At 35.1% G+C, this 18,846-nt stretch overlaps 1 protein-coding gene across 3 annotated transcripts in view; it reads right to left on the reverse strand.

Moving 5' to 3' along the window:
* The window catches only part of ARAP2 (ArfGAP with RhoGAP domain, ankyrin repeat and PH domain 2), a 129,996-nt gene that overhangs the window by 13,228 nt on the left and 97,922 nt on the right, over positions 1 to 18,846 (reverse strand). For 2 of the 3 annotated variants that reach the window (XM_056351398.1, XM_056351408.1), the window contains exons 26-31: positions 18,037 to 18,154; positions 13,349 to 13,477; positions 7,029 to 7,168; positions 2,163 to 2,245; positions 733 to 768; positions 193 to 256 (exon numbers count right to left, since the gene is read on the reverse strand). In XM_056351398.1, the coding sequence (XP_056207373.1) occupies positions 193 to 256; positions 733 to 768; positions 2,163 to 2,245; positions 7,029 to 7,168; positions 13,349 to 13,477; positions 18,037 to 18,154 (570 nt within the window). Of the gene's footprint in view, positions 1 to 192; positions 257 to 732; positions 769 to 2,162; positions 2,246 to 7,028; positions 7,169 to 13,348; positions 13,478 to 18,036; positions 18,155 to 18,846 lie in introns of those variants that run through there. The other variant, XR_008823869.1, reaches the window with a different exon arrangement.

An 18,846-nucleotide genomic window follows, 5' to 3' on the forward strand; every position in this document is an offset into this window, starting at 1 on the left:
CAGCTTTCATATGAAAATGACAGTCTTCATACACTAAGATCTATCTTTTTTGCAGTTTCATTACATTGAGTATTCCAGAAACTTTAATGGCATTGCAACTTTACCTATGACATATCCATAACACATACATATAATGGTTTAACGGGATTTCTGTAACAGCAGTGAGTTAAATCTCTTTGATCAGACTAGTACCTGTGCAGTAAAAATGCTGATCATCCACTCCATCTGCACATCTTGTCCATCACAACATATGTACCTAGAATGCAATATATAATTAACAAGGAAACCAAGGAAAACTCCTGTTGCAGTTAAACATATTGAGGAATAGGCTTCTAAACACCTTCAAACAGTGCTTACACTCATTTATGAATGCTGTTTATTATTAACACTCCCAGAAAAAGATAGGAAAACATAAGTACTTCAAATTGTCATTTTACCCTACTTTGAACACAATGCATGTGCTTCATTTAAAGCATGTCTATAGGTTTAAAATTGATCAATCTAAATTTATGATAATTGCTTGCTCTATGGCCACAGAAGGAAGACAGATAACTAACCCCAAAAGATTACCAAAACTTATGAATTAAGACTTCAGTTAATTAAGAAAAGCAAAAAGTCAACATGCAAGCAAAATATTACCAATTAGTTTTCAAACATTCTTATTTTGAAATTTAACATTTCAACAAATATTAAACACTGAAGTTAAACCAATCGTGTGTCATGTTTACTTACCACTGGAGCTTTTCAGAAAATACTGCAAGTCCCCAGCTGAAACAAATAAAATTTTCAGAAATTACTTCCAGAAACTCTACACAGAGACATAGTTCTTAAACTGCAGAGATTCATTACCTTATATAGTGCCTTTAAGTGGAGAAAAAAGCATAAAATTAAAGTTTAAATGTGTACTGCAAATCTATAATGAAATTGTGGATTTCATGATGAATTTTTCCCATTTTCTCACAGTTGATTCACAAACATTCTGTTCTGGACAAAGGGTTACAGCCAAGCCCTGCAAATGATGGCTATTTGCCTCATTTTGGCTGTGGCTGTACTTTCTGAAAGCTGCTAGAAGTAAAACTTCAAGATGGTGCCCTGTGAAGAGACTACTACAGTGTGAAAGTTACAGAGGGAAGAGACATATGCTTGCAGTGTAAACAGAAGGAATCACATGAGTTTACAGAGATTTAAAAATTTCTGAAAAAAAAAAAAAAAAAAAAAAAAAAAAAAAAAAAGGGAGTAGGTGCACAATAAAGCCTCTGAGGTAAAAGAAGCACAGATATTCCTGGAGATCCAGAAGAGACTGCTTTAGAAAGTAGACTGAAAATAAACCTCAAGGAAAGAACTTACCTGCAAAGACTCATTTGCATAATCTTTTTATTCCTGTTTTGGACTAATCGCCTACTCATTCTGTGTTTAACTCAAAGAAAAAACCCAACCAACAAACATTTTCTCTAACACAACTAAGCTTTGAAATTTATAGACCTTTGGGGGATGTTTTGATGTGCCAACTGTAAAGGAGAAGTTCAAGCAGATCTGTTTAAAGGCTACAGCCAACCTAGAATCCCCTTAGGATAGGATCCTATGTACATTGCCTTGGTGTTCCCAAAGCTTTGACCAAACAAATACTGGAAACATCTGAGAAAAACAGGTGTCACTTTTCACTGCTCTTTTCCAGAGACATAGTCACCAATGTTTGTAAAGGGCACTGTAAACTTCAGCTAGAAGAAACATCAAAATAACAGATCCTGAAAAAGGAAAATCTTCTACTGAACAACAAGAACTATCACTAAAGGCCATGACTAGCTCGTTTTCTCTTCTCTGTTTTTTCTTGGTGCAAAGAAGGTATGTTCACCAATGAAATGCAGGACACATACTACAAAACTGAGCGAGCTAGCAGCAAACATATCCACAAGAGATAATACACTTAAGATTAAGAAAAGCCAATCAATAAAGTAATTTCCTAGCACAGAAGAGTTAACATGTAACACAAACCCAGAGATAGAAAAAGAACAAGTATTATTATAGAGGTTAATTTAATTCAGCATACTTCAATTGGCTTCTTGACTTTTCCTTGTTCCACAATGTTTTATGTTCTCCTTTGTTGATGATACTACAAGTACCTTGCAACACAGTGTTTAACTTATTTTATTTTCTATTCTTACATTGTTGGTGGCTTCATTTTCTTTTTCACTCCAAGATAAAGCTTCAGGGAATTGACAGGCAACACTTTTTCAGGTTTGCTAGCCTGCAAATAAAATAAGATTCTAATTATTGTATCAGGAATGTGCAAAAGAGGGAATGCCACATAACTGTGTTCACAGTTAGGCTTCTTTCACGGGCCCTTCTTTTCTAACAGATCATGGTGATTTTTCTCTCTTTTTTTTCCCCATGAACAAAGTATGCTAATAACTATGACTGGAAAGAGTCTAATTAAGAACTTGAGGTCCACATGAAATTACAAAAAATGTAACACAACTAGAATAATGAAGATGTGGTGGTACAATTCACAAAACTGCAGTGTTTTAATATATGGACACAAGCTCTTTTGAAAGAGACATGGAAGATGAGGAGTGGGGTTGCCCTCTGCTAAAGAAGCCCTTCCTTGGGATAGACAATATCATCATATTTGCTTCAGATCACCTAATCAGAATGAAAAAAAAACAGATGAAGACTTTAAACAATCAAGTCTCTGAATAACAGTTCCTGACTCTTACAGGGCAGGGGATGGGGAAGGCAGAGCTTTGCTCTCCTTGGTGTCTTCTGGAAGGACAACACATTGGGACACAAATAATCCGGCCAGTTTCTGGAGGTTGTCAGAGATAACCTCTTGACACGAATACTGGATGCACCAACAAGGGATGATGCACAGCTTATATCTGCTATTCACAGACAAGAATGAATGGGTCAGGGACATGATAATCAATGGTAGTATTGGCCATAGTTACCATGAAATGGTAGAACTCAAGATCCTGAAGACAAAAAAAGATGACAGACAATGGAGATTAGAAGAGCAATATTTGGCTTATTCAAGGAATTGATAATCGATAGGTGGGTGTCCATGGAGGAGGCAACTCTGAAGGGCAAAGGAGCTCAGGAAAGCTGGCAGGTCTTTAAGGATAGCATTCTCCAAAACCAATAGTTTATCCCAATGCTCAGGTGAACAAGCCCAGGTAAATAGGTAGCTCATGGTGGAGCTCCAAGGCAGTATACAGGCAGTGGAAGAAGGGACAGACTATAAAGGAAAAAGTTTAGAAACACTGCCCAGGACATGTAGATACAGTGTTAGGCAAGCCAAAGCTCATTTGGAATTGAGATCTACTATGGACATCAAGGGCAACATGAAGAGCTTCTACACTGGTACCTTAGTAGTAAAATGCTGAACCAGGAAAATGTAGACTCTTTGCTGGACAGGGAGGGTGAATTAGCAACAGGAGACACAGGTAAGGCTAAGGTAACAATATCTTCTTTGCATCAGTCTTTGCACCAGCAAGGTCTCGTAGGCCTCTATGGTTACAGACAGGGTTCGAAGAAAAGAATAATGACTGCACTAGAGGAGCACTGGATTGAGTCAGAAAAGACCTGAGAGAATTTAAGTCATGCAAGTCCATTGGATCAGATAGGGTTCTAAGTGTGCTGGCTGACATCCTGGAAAGGTTGCGCTGTGTCATCTTGGAAGTGTCAGAGATCAGGGACAACTGCTGATAACTGGAAAAAGAAAAACATCGCATCCATCCTCAACAAAGGCTGAAAAGACAACTTTAAGAGCTAGTTGCTTGTCAGTCTTATTTCAGTCCCTGGAAAAATCCTGGAGTGAGTTTTCTTGGAGCATGTTTCTGAGCACATGGAAGAGAAGGTTCTACTAGGAGCATGCAGCATAGCCAACGTGATAGATTTCTACAATAAAATGACTGGATTTGTGGATAATAAAGGAGTAGTGGATGCCACTTACCCCAAGGCTTCTCACACCGTCTCCCACATTATCCTTCTAACAAAGCTGGTCTGGATGGGTAGACATCTATACCAGTAAAAAGCTAGTTACACGATCAGACTTAGATGGTGACAACATCTCAGACATACTCTAACTGCTGATCTATGACAAGGGGAGTACTGCAGGGGCCTATCCTGAGACCTGTCCTTTTTAACATCTTCATCAATGACCTGAAGGAGTCAATCACCAAGTTTGCAAAACAACCAGTCAATATGCTTGGGGGCAGGGCTGACTTCCAGAGGGACCTAAACTGAACAAAGAAATGGGCCTACAGGAATCTTATGAAATTCAACAATGATAATTACCAAGTCCTGCTCTGGGGAAGGAGAAAAAAACACCTTGCAATGACACAGACTGGGGAGCAGCTCTACTAAGAAGCACCTGAGGGTGCTGGTAGACGGCAAGCTGGGCATAAGCCAGCAGTGTGCCCGGGCAGCAAAGAAGGTCTTCTGGGCTGTGTTGGTAGAAACACAGCTAGTTTGTCAAGAAGAGTGACTTTCCTCCTCTCCTCAGCACTTGTGAGACTACGTCTACAGTCCTGCATGTAGTTCTGAGCCCCCCAATACAAAGAAGAGAATCAATAATCTGGAGTGAGTTCAGCAATGGCCCACCAAACTGGCTGGGGGCTGGAGCACTTGCCCTGTGAGGAGAGGCCGACCTAACAGCAGCACCCCAGCACCTACAGGGAAGTTATCAAGAAGACCAAGTGAGGCTCTTCACATTGTGAGAAGATGATTAGATATAAGGACAAACTTTCTTTCATGAGGACAGTCAGGTACTGCAACAGACTGCCCAGAGAGATTGTGCCATCCCACCCTCCATGGTTTTCAAGACTTAACTGCATCAAGCCCTGAACAACCTGTTCTGATCTCACTTGCTAGCTATTGTGAACAAGAAGTTGGACTAGAGGTTTCTTCCCTCCTTGTTCCTTCTTGAATGACCTCTAGCCAACCTACAAGAGACATATACCCAACACTAGGTATGAGAACTGAAGGTCCCTAGAGTATGAAACGCTGAAAGGAGACAATACAATTCTCATGTACACTATTCTACTATAGAACACAACTAACATCTAATACAACACACTAATATCCCTTTAGTACTTATAGGACAAGTGGTTTAGCCTTCTATTTAGAAAAAACCCACAATTTAAAAAAAATATTATGATCCTAATACATAAAGCTACTTCACAGCGTTAACTGTCCTGGAGTCTTAATTTCTCCTTCTACAGCTTTCAACCTCTACCGCTCCAGTATGGGGAAAAAAGGAGACACAATCTGAGATGGCATTTAGGAAAAAAAAACAAACAAAAACCACACATAACAGTTGTATGGTTGGTATTCTTGTGTAACTTTGTAACTTCCTGCTCAAAGCAAGGGTACTGGCAGGATGAAAAAAAAACCAACCAAAAAAACCTACAAAACATACTGTTTAGTTAAATAACAGTATACTTCTCACAAAATTGTATCTTAAGCCTTTTATCTGTGTGTGACTATCTCTTAACAGCAGTACGTTAAAAGTGGTATGATATTTCAGTCAATTAGCACAATATTGCGATTTAACATACAGTATCATGGAAACTTTTCACTTTTTTTGATAATTGCTCTTGAATGAGAGAAAACAATTAAAAGAATGTATCTCCACCACAAACTTAATTTCCTGTTAATGAGAATTTATAAATTCAATACTACATGCAGTTTTAATAAACATTATTTTCATCTGCAATATCAAGCTTTCCTACTATTAAATTCTAAATATGACTGAAATTTAACCAAGATTATTAGTGATAGACGAACATCTTTCAAAAGAAAATACACCAAACTGATACACAATATTTTGTCAGGATGGTATTTCCATTCACTTTTTTAAAAAACAAATGTAAATCCATTTAAAAGTAACACTGTTCAAAACTGCACCAGAGATAGGGAATTTAATGTTTTGTAAATCAGAGTGGCTTAAAAAAAAGCAGATTATAAAGTAGTGTAACAAAACAATCATAAACTCTTTCCAAGATAATAATTAAGGTTTTATGGACTTATTAATTTATTCTCACATATGTGCCAATTTGAGTTTTAGCACTAAATTATGAGACACTATTTTTGACATTGTCGGGTCATTCTAATTAAGATTTTATCCACAGTAGCACAAGAAGACACAGTATTTCTTTTGCATTAGCTTAATTGAGCAATGGATCTATCTTTTAAAGAAGTACTTTATGAAGCTCAAAAATTATACATCTATATTTGCTGGATGGGCAAAACCAGCAGTCAGCAAAAATAAAAGAACTTAAACTTTAAGAGATTTTTTAAAAACCAGAAATTATCCGAACTAAAATGAAAACATAGTTCATGATGCATATTATTTATATATACTTTAATACCAGCTGTGTACACCCAAAAACACTCTAAAGAAAACTCTCATGAAATACTTAAAACTGAACCCACCATGCTATTAAGTATGCTTAGATTTGCTTCTGTGGAATCCTGAGGCCTATCTAATTATCCATACTAGTTTTTGGAGGACAGAATACATCCAAAAACTGTTGTTGGGAAGCAGGGCAAGATTTCTCTAGGGTATTGAGACTTACTGTTTCCTGTAATGTCTTCTATCATGACAGTTGTAGACAGAAGAGCCCTGTTGCTTGTAATTTCTAAAGGCTTTGTGTGAGACACCAAGAAAAAATGCAGCTCGCTTAAGTTCCATACTCTCTATTACTACTCTCCACAGTAGGCTTTCAAAAAAATCTTAATCACCACACAAGCTGTAGGCATTCCTAAACACTGGGAGTTTTATATTATCTAAAGCTTATAGTAATGCATAATTACAATAGCTAAATAAGCAACTGACACAAACTCCTTTCACCAAAGCCTCTGTGAAATTGTAAGATAAAAATCTTGTACTTCACCCCCAGACTCTAGAAGTTGCCATTTAATATCAGAAATTTTTATCTGTTTGCCTTTTTTTTTTTTTTTTTTTTTTGTACAAAACAGAAAGCTTAAGTGAGTGTTTAAGAGTTTGGTGAACAGTTTGTCTGTTGTACCTTCACATCCTTATAAAGAAGCAAGTTTCCTTCCCGTAACACAAAATAACGCTCTTGAAACTTGTTTCCAGACAGTAGTTTTGATGGTTCTTCTTTGTACTTCAGATTGCCTGCTTTCATGCTACCTTTATCATTTTTCTCTATCAAGAAAATAAAAAAGCATTTTGTTAGATTTGACAAAGCCAGAAGATGCTAGTTTAAGTACCCCTAGTATTACTGTTTATCAAAAGCCTGAAATTACAATTCCACTGATTTGTTATAATGTTATATATAATATATGAATACATATAATTACATATTACAGTAAATACATACTATATATTTATATATTATTTATTAATAAGAAAGCTATTTTTGAATATTGACACATTATGATTTTAATTAATGGGGGGAGGAAATGTCTTCTGTTTCACTTTTAAGATAACATGAAAAGAATCCATCAACACACTTTAATTAAAAGATTCTATTCAGAATAGAATGTGCAGTTAAATCCAAAAGCATGACATGGATATTTTTAATCTCTGTGCTTCAGAGGAAAAAATATTCTGTAAAAATCTGAGTTTGTCATGAGTCTGTCTACATTTTTCTGTTTGAGTCAAAATACACACAGAAACACAAATATATTTGGTAAAAGTAATTTTAAAAAGCCAACACACAAAAGACCGCAAACACATGCAAAACCTTTGCAGTCAGCTCTATAAAGCATTTAACTTTGTACTGAAAAAGTTTTTAATAAAAGAACAACCAGAACCATTGAAGGTTTTCAATGTTATACACTAGATTTTTCAGTACATCCTCAATTTAAAATTCTAAATAAAATAATACAAAAGTATATTACTAGTACATATAAACTACTGCACAACCACTTCTAGCTGTTTTCCTATTCTGCTCAATATATGTTTTGTTGTTGTTTTTTGAAAAAAACACCTAGTTTATCAGCTTTTCCCAGCAAGTCCACTTTCAAATAATAAAAATGTCTGACCACAAATTACCATGCTGATATGACTCATGCATATAAACTCAAAAGCCAAACCAGCACTTTAACAAAGTAAGGAACAATAAAAGAAAAAAAAAAAATCCTACTCGCACCTTATGAAGTCTTTATTTAAGAGCATAGAATTTAGCAGAATTCTGAAGTATTCTTTTCTCCTTGGGTATCTAGTGCTGGAAGCAGACTGCCAGGGTGAAGAGAGAGCAGCTAGACAGGAGATTAACTCTTCTCCATTCTAATCAATACTATTTTACTTTGAAGAGGGATAATAATTCCTTTATCCCAAACATTACAGGCCTACTACTTACATTGTATTTTGGCTTTCACCACCCATTTTCTTTTGCTAAATGTAGTAGGTATTGCCTGTAACTCATTCACTTAATTAGGAAATATTGAAATTCTTTCTTTAGGAGTCCCAGAATGATACCACTTGTTCTTATCATATATTCATTTCAAGATAATAAATAAAACTGTGGTGTAAAAGGAATATGTGGTATATGGAGAATAGCATCCTTACACAACGGCTCAACTGGCATTTTCACTATAATTCCACTTACGATTTGAGCACCTGATAACAAAACTCTATTGTTAAGCAGCAGCATACAATATAATCTTAAATGAATAAGAATAAAATGTTTTAAATAAATCAACAGTAAAAAGTAACATAAAATACATTTTCACTTGGTCAGGAAACACAGGAATACAGAAAAGACCAAATTCCACTGCATATCACTCTTCACAATTAAAAAAAATATTACACAGTCACAGCTAACTACACCAATAGTCATGCTTTGGAAGCAACACTTGCTGTAACATGTACTAATCAATATTATGTATTTTTTCCTTTTTCATACATTCTGCTAAATGAACAGTCAATATCTTCAAGTACTGCATGGTGTGCACAAAGCAAGTATAAAAAGTGCCAAGGGAGAATTAAGAACTTGCATGAAGCATCACTAATGACCATAAAACACAGGGTTTAATACACATATGTTGCACAGTACTGTTTTCAACTACCTATATTTCAGTTATATATATTTTTGTTCTTTTTTTTTAATAACCTGTAATTAGTTATTCCACACGTGACTGAGAAAGAGCCCCAATATTTTAATAGTGAAAAAAGTATTAATGCATTAGATGCATGGTTGTGCATGCACAAAAAGTACGTAAGTGATATCAAGTCTCAAACATCCAATTACACAAATACACTTTAAAAAGCATACAAAAACCCCTGTTACATTATGTTTCAAAAATCAATGTCAAATTCAACTATCATTTGTATGGTGTAGAGAGAATTTGGGACTAACTAGAAAAGTTGTATCTCAATCCCATCTTCCATACTGGCTGAAAAACTGCTGCTTTAAGAGTTGGAATTAAATTATTCTTCCTACTAACCCTAATTATCTGCAAAAAGAAGATAATTAAAAATTGTGAATCTAATTATGTCTTGCTTTATATGTTACTACAAACTGAAGTTATGAAAAACATTTATAAAAAAGAATGGAAATTAAGAAGATAATAAAATTCTTTGATTTCATCAGATAAAACCAACTATATTCTAACCAGCATGCTTGCCATGAAAAGGAAAATCTCAAAAGAAAGTCTCTCAGTGTTTTCATTAGTTTAAGATAGAATCTAAAGCCAGAATCAATACTTTTCAACAATAAAAATCAGAAGTTAGATTGCCTCATTGCTAAATGCAAATATACACGCACAGTTAAAAAAAAGCAACACTAACGTATCCCCTCTTTGCCAATAAGAATTACGAATATTTATTTAATCTTCTGAATACAATATGAATCCTTATCCACACAATCAGAAGCTTCCCCCCCCCCCACCAAATTAAAGTAGCAGGATACTTCCATGTCTGTACTAAATTGGAAGACTTTAAATTTCTGCACATAGCTCTCAACATAAGGATGCTGTGACGTTTAGAATTTTTTTTTTTCATGATAGCAAATCTATAAAACACTTGATACTCACAAAGGTCTTAGAAAAGCCTGAAAGAGGAAAACTAATAATCCTCTAAACTGATGATATTCTATATTTTTTAGAGGCCAGTATTTCCTACAGTAAATCTAAAATAATCCAGATGTTTCCTAATCAGAATTTTTTTCCAGACACAAACTTTGCAAAACATTCAAAGCTTTCTAGAACTTCACAACTACTAGGAACTAGATGCACTCAAATCCATTCAAGATTGATCCACCTATGGTTTAGAAGTTTGCATTTCAAAGAACATCTCTGGATAATAGCCCTTGCTCTCAGAAATCAATACTTCCCACTCAAATTATACAACGCTCCACTGATAAAACTTCAAGGACCTATATACAAATACTTTACAGTGAATCTATTCCCTCATATTTTTCTAACAAACAAAACTTCAATGTGGGAAATTTTCAGGTAAGGAGAAGAAAAAGGGTCTTGAAATGGAACTAAGCTGTAATGAGTATCTTTTAATCCAAAATATAATGCACACTTTGCCCTTCTGAATAGCACTTGAAAGAGTGCTCCTGCAACCAGCATTATAAGGTATGGAATAAATTGTCAGGAGAGAATAACTAAAAGTGGAAAACTCACCATAAATTTACTGAAACATATCAATACAAATAAACTAACACCTTTTTTCCTTGGAAAGGAAAGTTGATTTCTAGACAAGAGAAAATAAACCTTAATACAATGTTTGATATTGTACAACATGAGAAATTAGTTTAAAATGGACAAAATTAGAATGAGAATAATAACTATGAAAAAGGAGAATGTGCTGTGCATAAGGAACATGGGAGAAGTTGCACTGATGTGGAAGGAAATGGTAAGTTGCCAACATGAAATGAAGCTAATACATTTGTTCCTTTAGCTCACTATTGAATCAACATTATTTCAAACATCATTAAAGTCTCAGGTAGAAAAAGGAGAAAAGTACTGATGACACTTTTCTCTGAGGTAACATTAACAGGAAACAAAGGTCAGGAATATTGTAATTTACTCTGTAAGATTCCAAGAAAAATCAGAGAACCAAGGGAAATTAATGGAATTCAGTTATAAACATGATTGCAACCGTATTAATTTTCCTGCAAAGAAGGACATCCATCCACCCACAGCTGTCCATTTGTATGAGCTGAATACACTGTCAAAGATCCATACTTCAAATTGTAGTGGTTGGACATCTGGCCTCAGCCCTACTACGCAATGAGAAGGAACTATCCATGTACAGAGCATAAAAGACTGAAAACATTAAGGTCTTCCCTTCCTTCAAGCCAGCAGTTATTTCCTGTGCACTTGTGAGATGGAGAGCCCCAGCATAACCGCAGCTGCCTCCTCCTCTAGACACTGGGAGGAACCCTTCCCCAATGACCTCATCCTGTATCTCTCACTCTGACACTATCTAGTGATGGAAGTACAACATTTATCTAAGAAAACCTGTATCTTTTTGTCCTGAAATAGCTGCTCACTTGTTTAACAGTGTGTACAGATGTAAGATAGAAATAGAAACAATAAACACAGATTCCTGTAACTACAAAAAGTGGATGAATGGTGCAGATTTTCTGCGCATCTTTGCCTGCACTTAATATATACACTGCTTTGCTGAAGCTACTTAACTTGCTCCCCAGTATTGCTAATGTTTCAGAGTAAATTTACAAGCTAAAAGTGGCCTCAAACTCTTAAGATATTACTAAAGACCTGTGTTTATTTTAAAAATTATTTTATTATAACAAGATTCAGTTAGAAAAGGTAATGTTTTAGAAATTAAAGTATGTTCACTATATAAAAGTTCCTTAAAATGGCAATTCTACTCTCAAGAAAATATTTTGTAATACACAATTACTCTGCCATGTAGAGTTTGCAGAGATCAATACTATAAGTCTGCAATATCGCAGAGATTATTCCCTTCAAGGCACTACAAAAATCAGTATCACTTATTTAATAAGGTTTTAACAAAAAAAAAGTGCCAGTACATGTAAACATTCAGTCAAAACCCAGTGCGTCTAGACTAAGGTTAAACTGTATCTAATTGATGCAATCAACTGTGATGGGCATGGAGAACAAATGGATGTAGAAATGAGGAGAGAAGGAGGGCAAATGGAAGAGCTCCCTGTAAAATAGTACTACATTTTGTAAATTGACACTAGCCTTATTCTTATATGTTTCTCAGAGCAGCGGTTCACACAGTCCTTATGACCCATTGCACTTTCTGATTATACCTCAGCACATAATGAGTGAGGTGATGGGAGTTCATATATCAAGGTGTTAGCGAAGTAGGACACTTCTCTCTATACACTATCTGCTATGACATGTTTAGAGATAGTGAGACTCAAACATAAAAGTCATGAATAGCCACTTGTTAAGGTTGGTTCATATTTGCGGACTACGCTTTCACAGGAATAAATTATGATGAGAGAAGGCTATTAATAAGCATAATAGCATAACTTGATGAAATCAAGACAGAAGAGAAATAGAGATGGAGAGATTAATATCTGTGTATGGGCAAGAAAGGAAAAGAAAAGATTACATATTAGATAAAATCAGATGGGCATTAAACTAGATATCACGTGTCACCTTTGAATGTTTTACAGTGACAGCATACATGACCTCAACTGCTTGAAAACAAGACAGTACATTTTGGACACGTTTAAGTTCTAAATTCCTGCTTCCCTCAAAACAAATACTTTGTATTATTACACAGGAGACTTAAATCCAGGTTAAAAAAAAAAAAAAGACTGGGGCAGCTTGTAAATCATATTTTTCCACTACATGTTTGAGCTATGTTTCCTTTCAAGTGTCAGATGTAAATTCCTCATCCTTTTTAAAGGCCACACGTTCTCCAAGTCATTCAGTTCCTTGAGTCATTCAAATTACCTTTGCAGTTTGAAGGCATCGGATTATGTAACAGAAATCATTATTAGTATATAGCATACTTACATAATTATGTCCCAATTATATGTTTTATATATAATGTAATAATTATATGTAAATTCCACAGAGAGACACTATATGTAGTATATATGTGGAAAGACTGTGCAGAACTGCATTATGGATAAAAGAATAGTCTCAAGCTTCACAGCAGAAATTCACAAACTGTGAACTGAATGCAGTGTTTCTGTATACTATTATGTTCAAATGGGAGAGCTTGTAGTATCAGGAAACAAAAGCATGTAGAATTTCTATGTTTTAAAAGGAAGTCCTTACAACCTTCAGTAAATTAGTAACTTTTGTAAAGTAGTAGTAATTCAGATGTTCTGGGACAATTTGCCCCAGTGAAAAAGCTATAAAAGAATTGCCATCTTCATGTCCCCCCATCAAATACCTACGTATTGAAAAAGACACATACCACTGTAGAGTTTTATCATGTCTGCTGTTAGAAATCTCTTTATTATCAGATATGCAGTGCCAGGCTCTGGTAGTGAACTCCAGTGAAGAACTTGTTCTAGTACATTCTCTGTATAATGCAGAGGGCGCTCTAAAAAATACCAGAGGGAAAAACAAAAACAAAACAATGTTGAAAGAAAAAACAACAACCCACACACCAAGACTGGAGGCCCTTAGCAGTTACACAAGCATATACACAACACTGTCTCATTCACTTTGAGACATAGAAGAAAAACACTGTTTTCAAAATAAGACAATTAGGCACTTCATTACCTTTCTGCAGCAACATCTTTGATGGCAGTATGCACAGGTCATGAATGTCAAATTAAATAAGCAGTAGTCAAATGTTCAGTGACTTTTGTAATTAGTTAAGAATAATTTATTGTGTAAAGAGACTAAAACACTGTATTCAAACTAAATACAAAAGTTAGGAACTATCACAGGGCATACCTAAATATGACCAAACAGAACTAATGCCTACAGCTATTCTGGGCCTCACTGGCCTAGGCTCAATACAAAAATGAATCATCATAGCTACCGATTCTCAGCAATCAAAAACCAAAGAATTTGGAGCAGTGGGCAAAAAAACCCCAAGCCGACAAACTGGTATAGATTACACTGTCGGTTAATGATCAAAGCAAACTGAGACAGACTCTTGGTTTCGTTACATTCCTTTCATTAGAAGGGGAAAATACATGGTTTTAGTAGGTCTTCCCCCTGTTGCTGTGGTTGAGGAATTCCCAACTCGCATTTTTTATATTTCAACCTCATACAAACATTACAGCAAGAATAAAATACCAATAGATGAAGGCGTGACTAGACTGTATGTGTGCACTTCAACACTTTGGTTACTCACACATACATTTGTTGAAAGATGTCATCCATCCTGAAGGAGAAACTGAGACCCTTTCGCAAGACTGAAAAACTGCGGTGATAAGAAAGTCCAGACAGAATTCCATACAAACCCAGTTCATATACCAAATGAAAGAAGGGAAGATCTTGCAAATACTCCCCAAATTCACATTACCAGATCCAGCAGATGTCGGAGTGGGACATGCACTGCAACACAGCCTAAGGTATCACACAAGGCAACACTGATGTGGATGGAAAGGAGACTGTACAGTTCCACTCTCTATTAATCCTTCCTTCACACACATGCCTGAAGGCTTTCACCTGCTTAGCAGTAAGCAACTACTATAATTCATGAAAGCACAAAAATAGTGGCTTTGCGGGCTAAAATGTACAGCAGCGAATCTAAATGTCATTTTATCTCCAAAGAGAGATTTTTCCAAAAGTTCAGAGTTCCCATTTGCATACCAACTTATGTGGGTCAGGTCTTGAGAAGAACTGGGTACAGCTCCTGGCAAGTCACACCTGTGTGACAGTGTCATGTTGGGTCAAGCAGTATAGCCCTGTGCCTCTTGAGTACTGAACGGAAAAGTATGCAGCCATAATCTCATTTTTCATTTCTGCTAGCATAGATGAATATGAAATGTCAACAGCTGCTTTGGGACTGTCCAGCACTATGCTGTAGCAGAACATATTTTCCTGAACACCTGAACACCAGAGCTTCAAGAAAGCAGCAGCCACAAATAACACATTTAAGTGACAGAAAAAACCCCAAAACCTACTGCTGTTTTCGGATGCAAAAAACCTACCTTACCTGTAAACTTGTTATAGTACTCGCTTACATTCTGCAGACAGCAGCTCAATCCCTACTTTATAGCACCATTTCTTCTGGCCACTTTGTTTTAAAAGGTCAAACTTTTAAAATTTCTTTTCAACTTTTGGGAAACTCTGGACACCAATGTGATAAAGTTAAAACAACTTGTCGCCTTTGTACAAAAGGGAAAAATCCCTTTTAAGGCGAAGAACTTTACAAATCAAAGGCAGGAAACACTGGCAAATCACCATATCTTCCTAGAATACCAGCACTCCCAGAGTCAACACCTACTGTTTTATTTATAGTTACACTTAAGACCACCTGTCATCATGGATTACACGGTACATAAATCATCATGCTGAAATGCATTAGATATTTTACTGGCAACACACCTCATTTACAAACTATCCATCAAGCACAAATTACTAAAAAAAATTATATATATACACCCTATTTTGTAAAACCATATGGTATTGAACATTCTGCATTATGTTAGATAAAATTAACAATTACTTCAACTTTTCCATATACAAATAATTTAGCTTATTTTTAATATTGCAATTTTAGTATCTTGAACAGCAAGCAGTCAACACACATGTCCAATTACCCTTTTACTTAGGTCATTATATGCTGGTAAACATCCAAACCCAGTCATTTTCACCTTAAACAACATCAACAATCACAAGAAAATTACTTTTCAGAAAATACAAAATTCTAATTTTCTTGCCTTCTCAGGGTTCGTTTTCATGGCAGTATATCTTAAAAAGTAGAACAACTCTCATAAAACTTCAGGATTGAGTGTAATAAACTGAATATCACCATGCACTAACAGGCACCAGACCACGGTGGAAACACAAGCAGAAAATTCATTTCTGTCAGAAACACACTGTGATCACTAATGTAACATTTGAAACAAGCAAAATTTGTTTCTGTCATGACTTGTCAGTATCTCAACTTATTTGTAAATGCCTTAGATTATGTAATGTTCCATGTCGTTTATTAAATGATGCTAGTAAGATCGACTTGCAGGAGCAAAGATTCAAGTAGTTTTCAATTTCTTTAGTGTCACATTTGGACCAAAGACTGCACAGGACTATATTTTTCCTCTGTGTTTCAGCCTTTTGAAAATCTAGATTCAGACATAGCTTTACAGGAGTCTTCCCAAATCAAGTGCCTCTTACTACATCCATTATTTTTATTTTTCAACATTATTAATTCTGTTCACCTGTGCTCATGCATTGATTCTTCCAGTAAGGAGGCCATGAAGCAGACATTTCATCAACGTAGTGTCTACTGATTGGAGCCAGATGTTGAATTAGAACTGTATTTACTTTGCTTTTTCTTGTTTGTTTTCATTGTAAAACACTGGTATGACATTTCTACTTTGCATTGTGAACTCTTGTTTCAATGGGATACACTAATCTCTTGCCAATATTTATTGTCCTATGTAAGGCCTGTAGTGTCGCGCTCTAAGCTAATTTCTTCTGATCTTCTATAGTCATTAGTTCAGACAACATTTCTAGCCCACACTACAATACTAGATTTGTTGCACCAAAATACCTCATGGAGTTGATGTGAGATCTATCTTTTTTATTTACTTTTATGTTCTCTTGGCCATATCTAGTTTAGTCTTCATTTGCCTGTAAGTGTTATATATCAAGTCTAAGAAAATAAAATTCCCTCTTCAAATTTTTCCATTGCTCAGTCAAAAGAAATAGGATTTCTAGAGTACTTGTAGGAGTTACCAGGACTCTTCTAAAGATAATAGATGCTAGCACTCTTTGTCATTTGGCACCCACATCTATGAATCTGGAAAAGAACTCTATTACAATTCTACACAGCATCACCACAAAACTGCAAGGTGCAAGGAGGGATCAGGATCATTTATTTTAAGTCAAAAGGAAGAATGCAGTTCCATTCTTGTTATTGATACTGCGAAGGTCAAGGCTAAGTATATCAGGAATATCAGTAAATCTGAAAAGATTATTGTAAATACATCTGAAAAGCAAGTACAACAAAACTATTCAAACATTCTTGGAACACTTAGTAATCTCAGTTTTCTCCACTTTTTTTAATACTTTTTTTATTCCTTAACTTGAAAATACACATCTTCACTACAGAAATAAACTAGTCCATAGTCCACTTCTGTAACACAAAAATAGTAAAAGCAGTAACTTACTATGAAGTGCAAATAGACATTGCCTTTTACTAAAACTGTATTTGTCCCCCATGTATTCTTCAACAATCAGATGAAAATGTTGTGTTTTGAATACTAACTCACTGAAAAAACCCTCAATTATTTATGTTATTTTAAGTATCTCTAATAATAAAGCACAAGCTCCAGCATGCAAAAAAGCACTCCTAAGTTTAAAACCTCTTTACAGTTCATGAATATTGTGATCATGTGGCATTTGTTCTTGTTGGCAGCAGAACCATATTTAAAACAAAAGTTTCAAGATTCTGCTAGACACACCATAATGTCTCTTGCCATAAACACATAATTACACACAGGATTATGCCTTTTTCATTTATACATATAAAATAATTGACTAAATAATAACAAAAAAGATCCTTTCCCCTAAAAATTACATGCATTTTCTCATTTCATTGTCTGAAAAACATTATTCCTTATAAAATGAACTGCTGACTCTCTAATGAAAATGAGTTTCTTCTTTGACACTGATTGGCAAGGCCTACTTTTCCATAGCTGATCACTCATGAACTGCAAAGCAGAGTAAAGAACAGTTTTTCAGCCCTCAATTTATAAGCATATTAAAACAATTCTCCACGTTATTTCTGGCAAAGCATAGAAAGAAATCACTCAGATGCCTCAGCAACAAAACGTATAACAATGGCATGAAGGTTAATTTTTGTTTTGTTTCTATAAGATTTTCAGTAACTCTTTAACTAAGCTTTTGATTATGTTATATATTGAAAAATAAAAAAAAAAATATTGATGAACATGCATAAAATTAAGTGTCACTAACCTAGTTCTCCATTTTCAAGTACTTCAAAAGCAGCCCAGATATCATCTTTGTTGGGAGTAATGTTTTTAATTCCTAAGACATCATTAGTTAATTCTTCTGCTTCCATCAAAGGTGATACCTGTAATACAAATTGAGTCAGCTAACAATATACTACAATTACTAATTTCTGATTTATTTTTTCAAAATCTTGCTCCCTGCAATTGACTTAAAAAGGAAAAAAAAAAAAAAAGCTGCAGATATAGTTGGAAAACCTAAATTATTTGTCAGACTGTAGCATGCTTCCCATATTTTGTTCCATAAACTCTAAGCTGTAATTTTTAGCTGAGTGGTAACTTGGTGACTTGAAATGCCTTTTGTCTACCCTTTAAAAATTAGAGAGAAAATAAAAAAAGAAAAAGCCTTGAGATGTTTTCTTGGGTATGGAAAGGTAAATATTACAGAAAAACCATTCTTCTATCTTAACAGTGCACACTCCCATTTTTATTCCTATTTAAAAAAGCATGTCTTATGTGTATGTATGCGTGTATCTATGTATACCATGTACATGTACAAAAAAGTGTTTGAGAATCATATGCTAATCAGAACAAAAAGAAAACAGAGGTATAACATAAAAAAAAAAAGCATTGCCCTAAATTTTCTATTTCTTTCTTAACAATATCCTTTCTCGCTACAGAAATGGATTATTTTTTCCTCATCCTCCAAACAACAAAGCATTACTACATGGAGATGAGTGCATTTAAAATACACTATCAGATACAAGGCTGAAAAATCTCAATTATAGTAAATAACAAGCTTTGGTTTCTTAGCACT

This window comes from Falco biarmicus, chromosome 1 (assembly GCF_023638135.1).
Source record: "Falco biarmicus isolate bFalBia1 chromosome 1, bFalBia1.pri, whole genome shotgun sequence".
Lineage (NCBI taxonomy): Eukaryota > Metazoa > Chordata > Aves > Falconiformes > Falconidae > Falco > Falco biarmicus.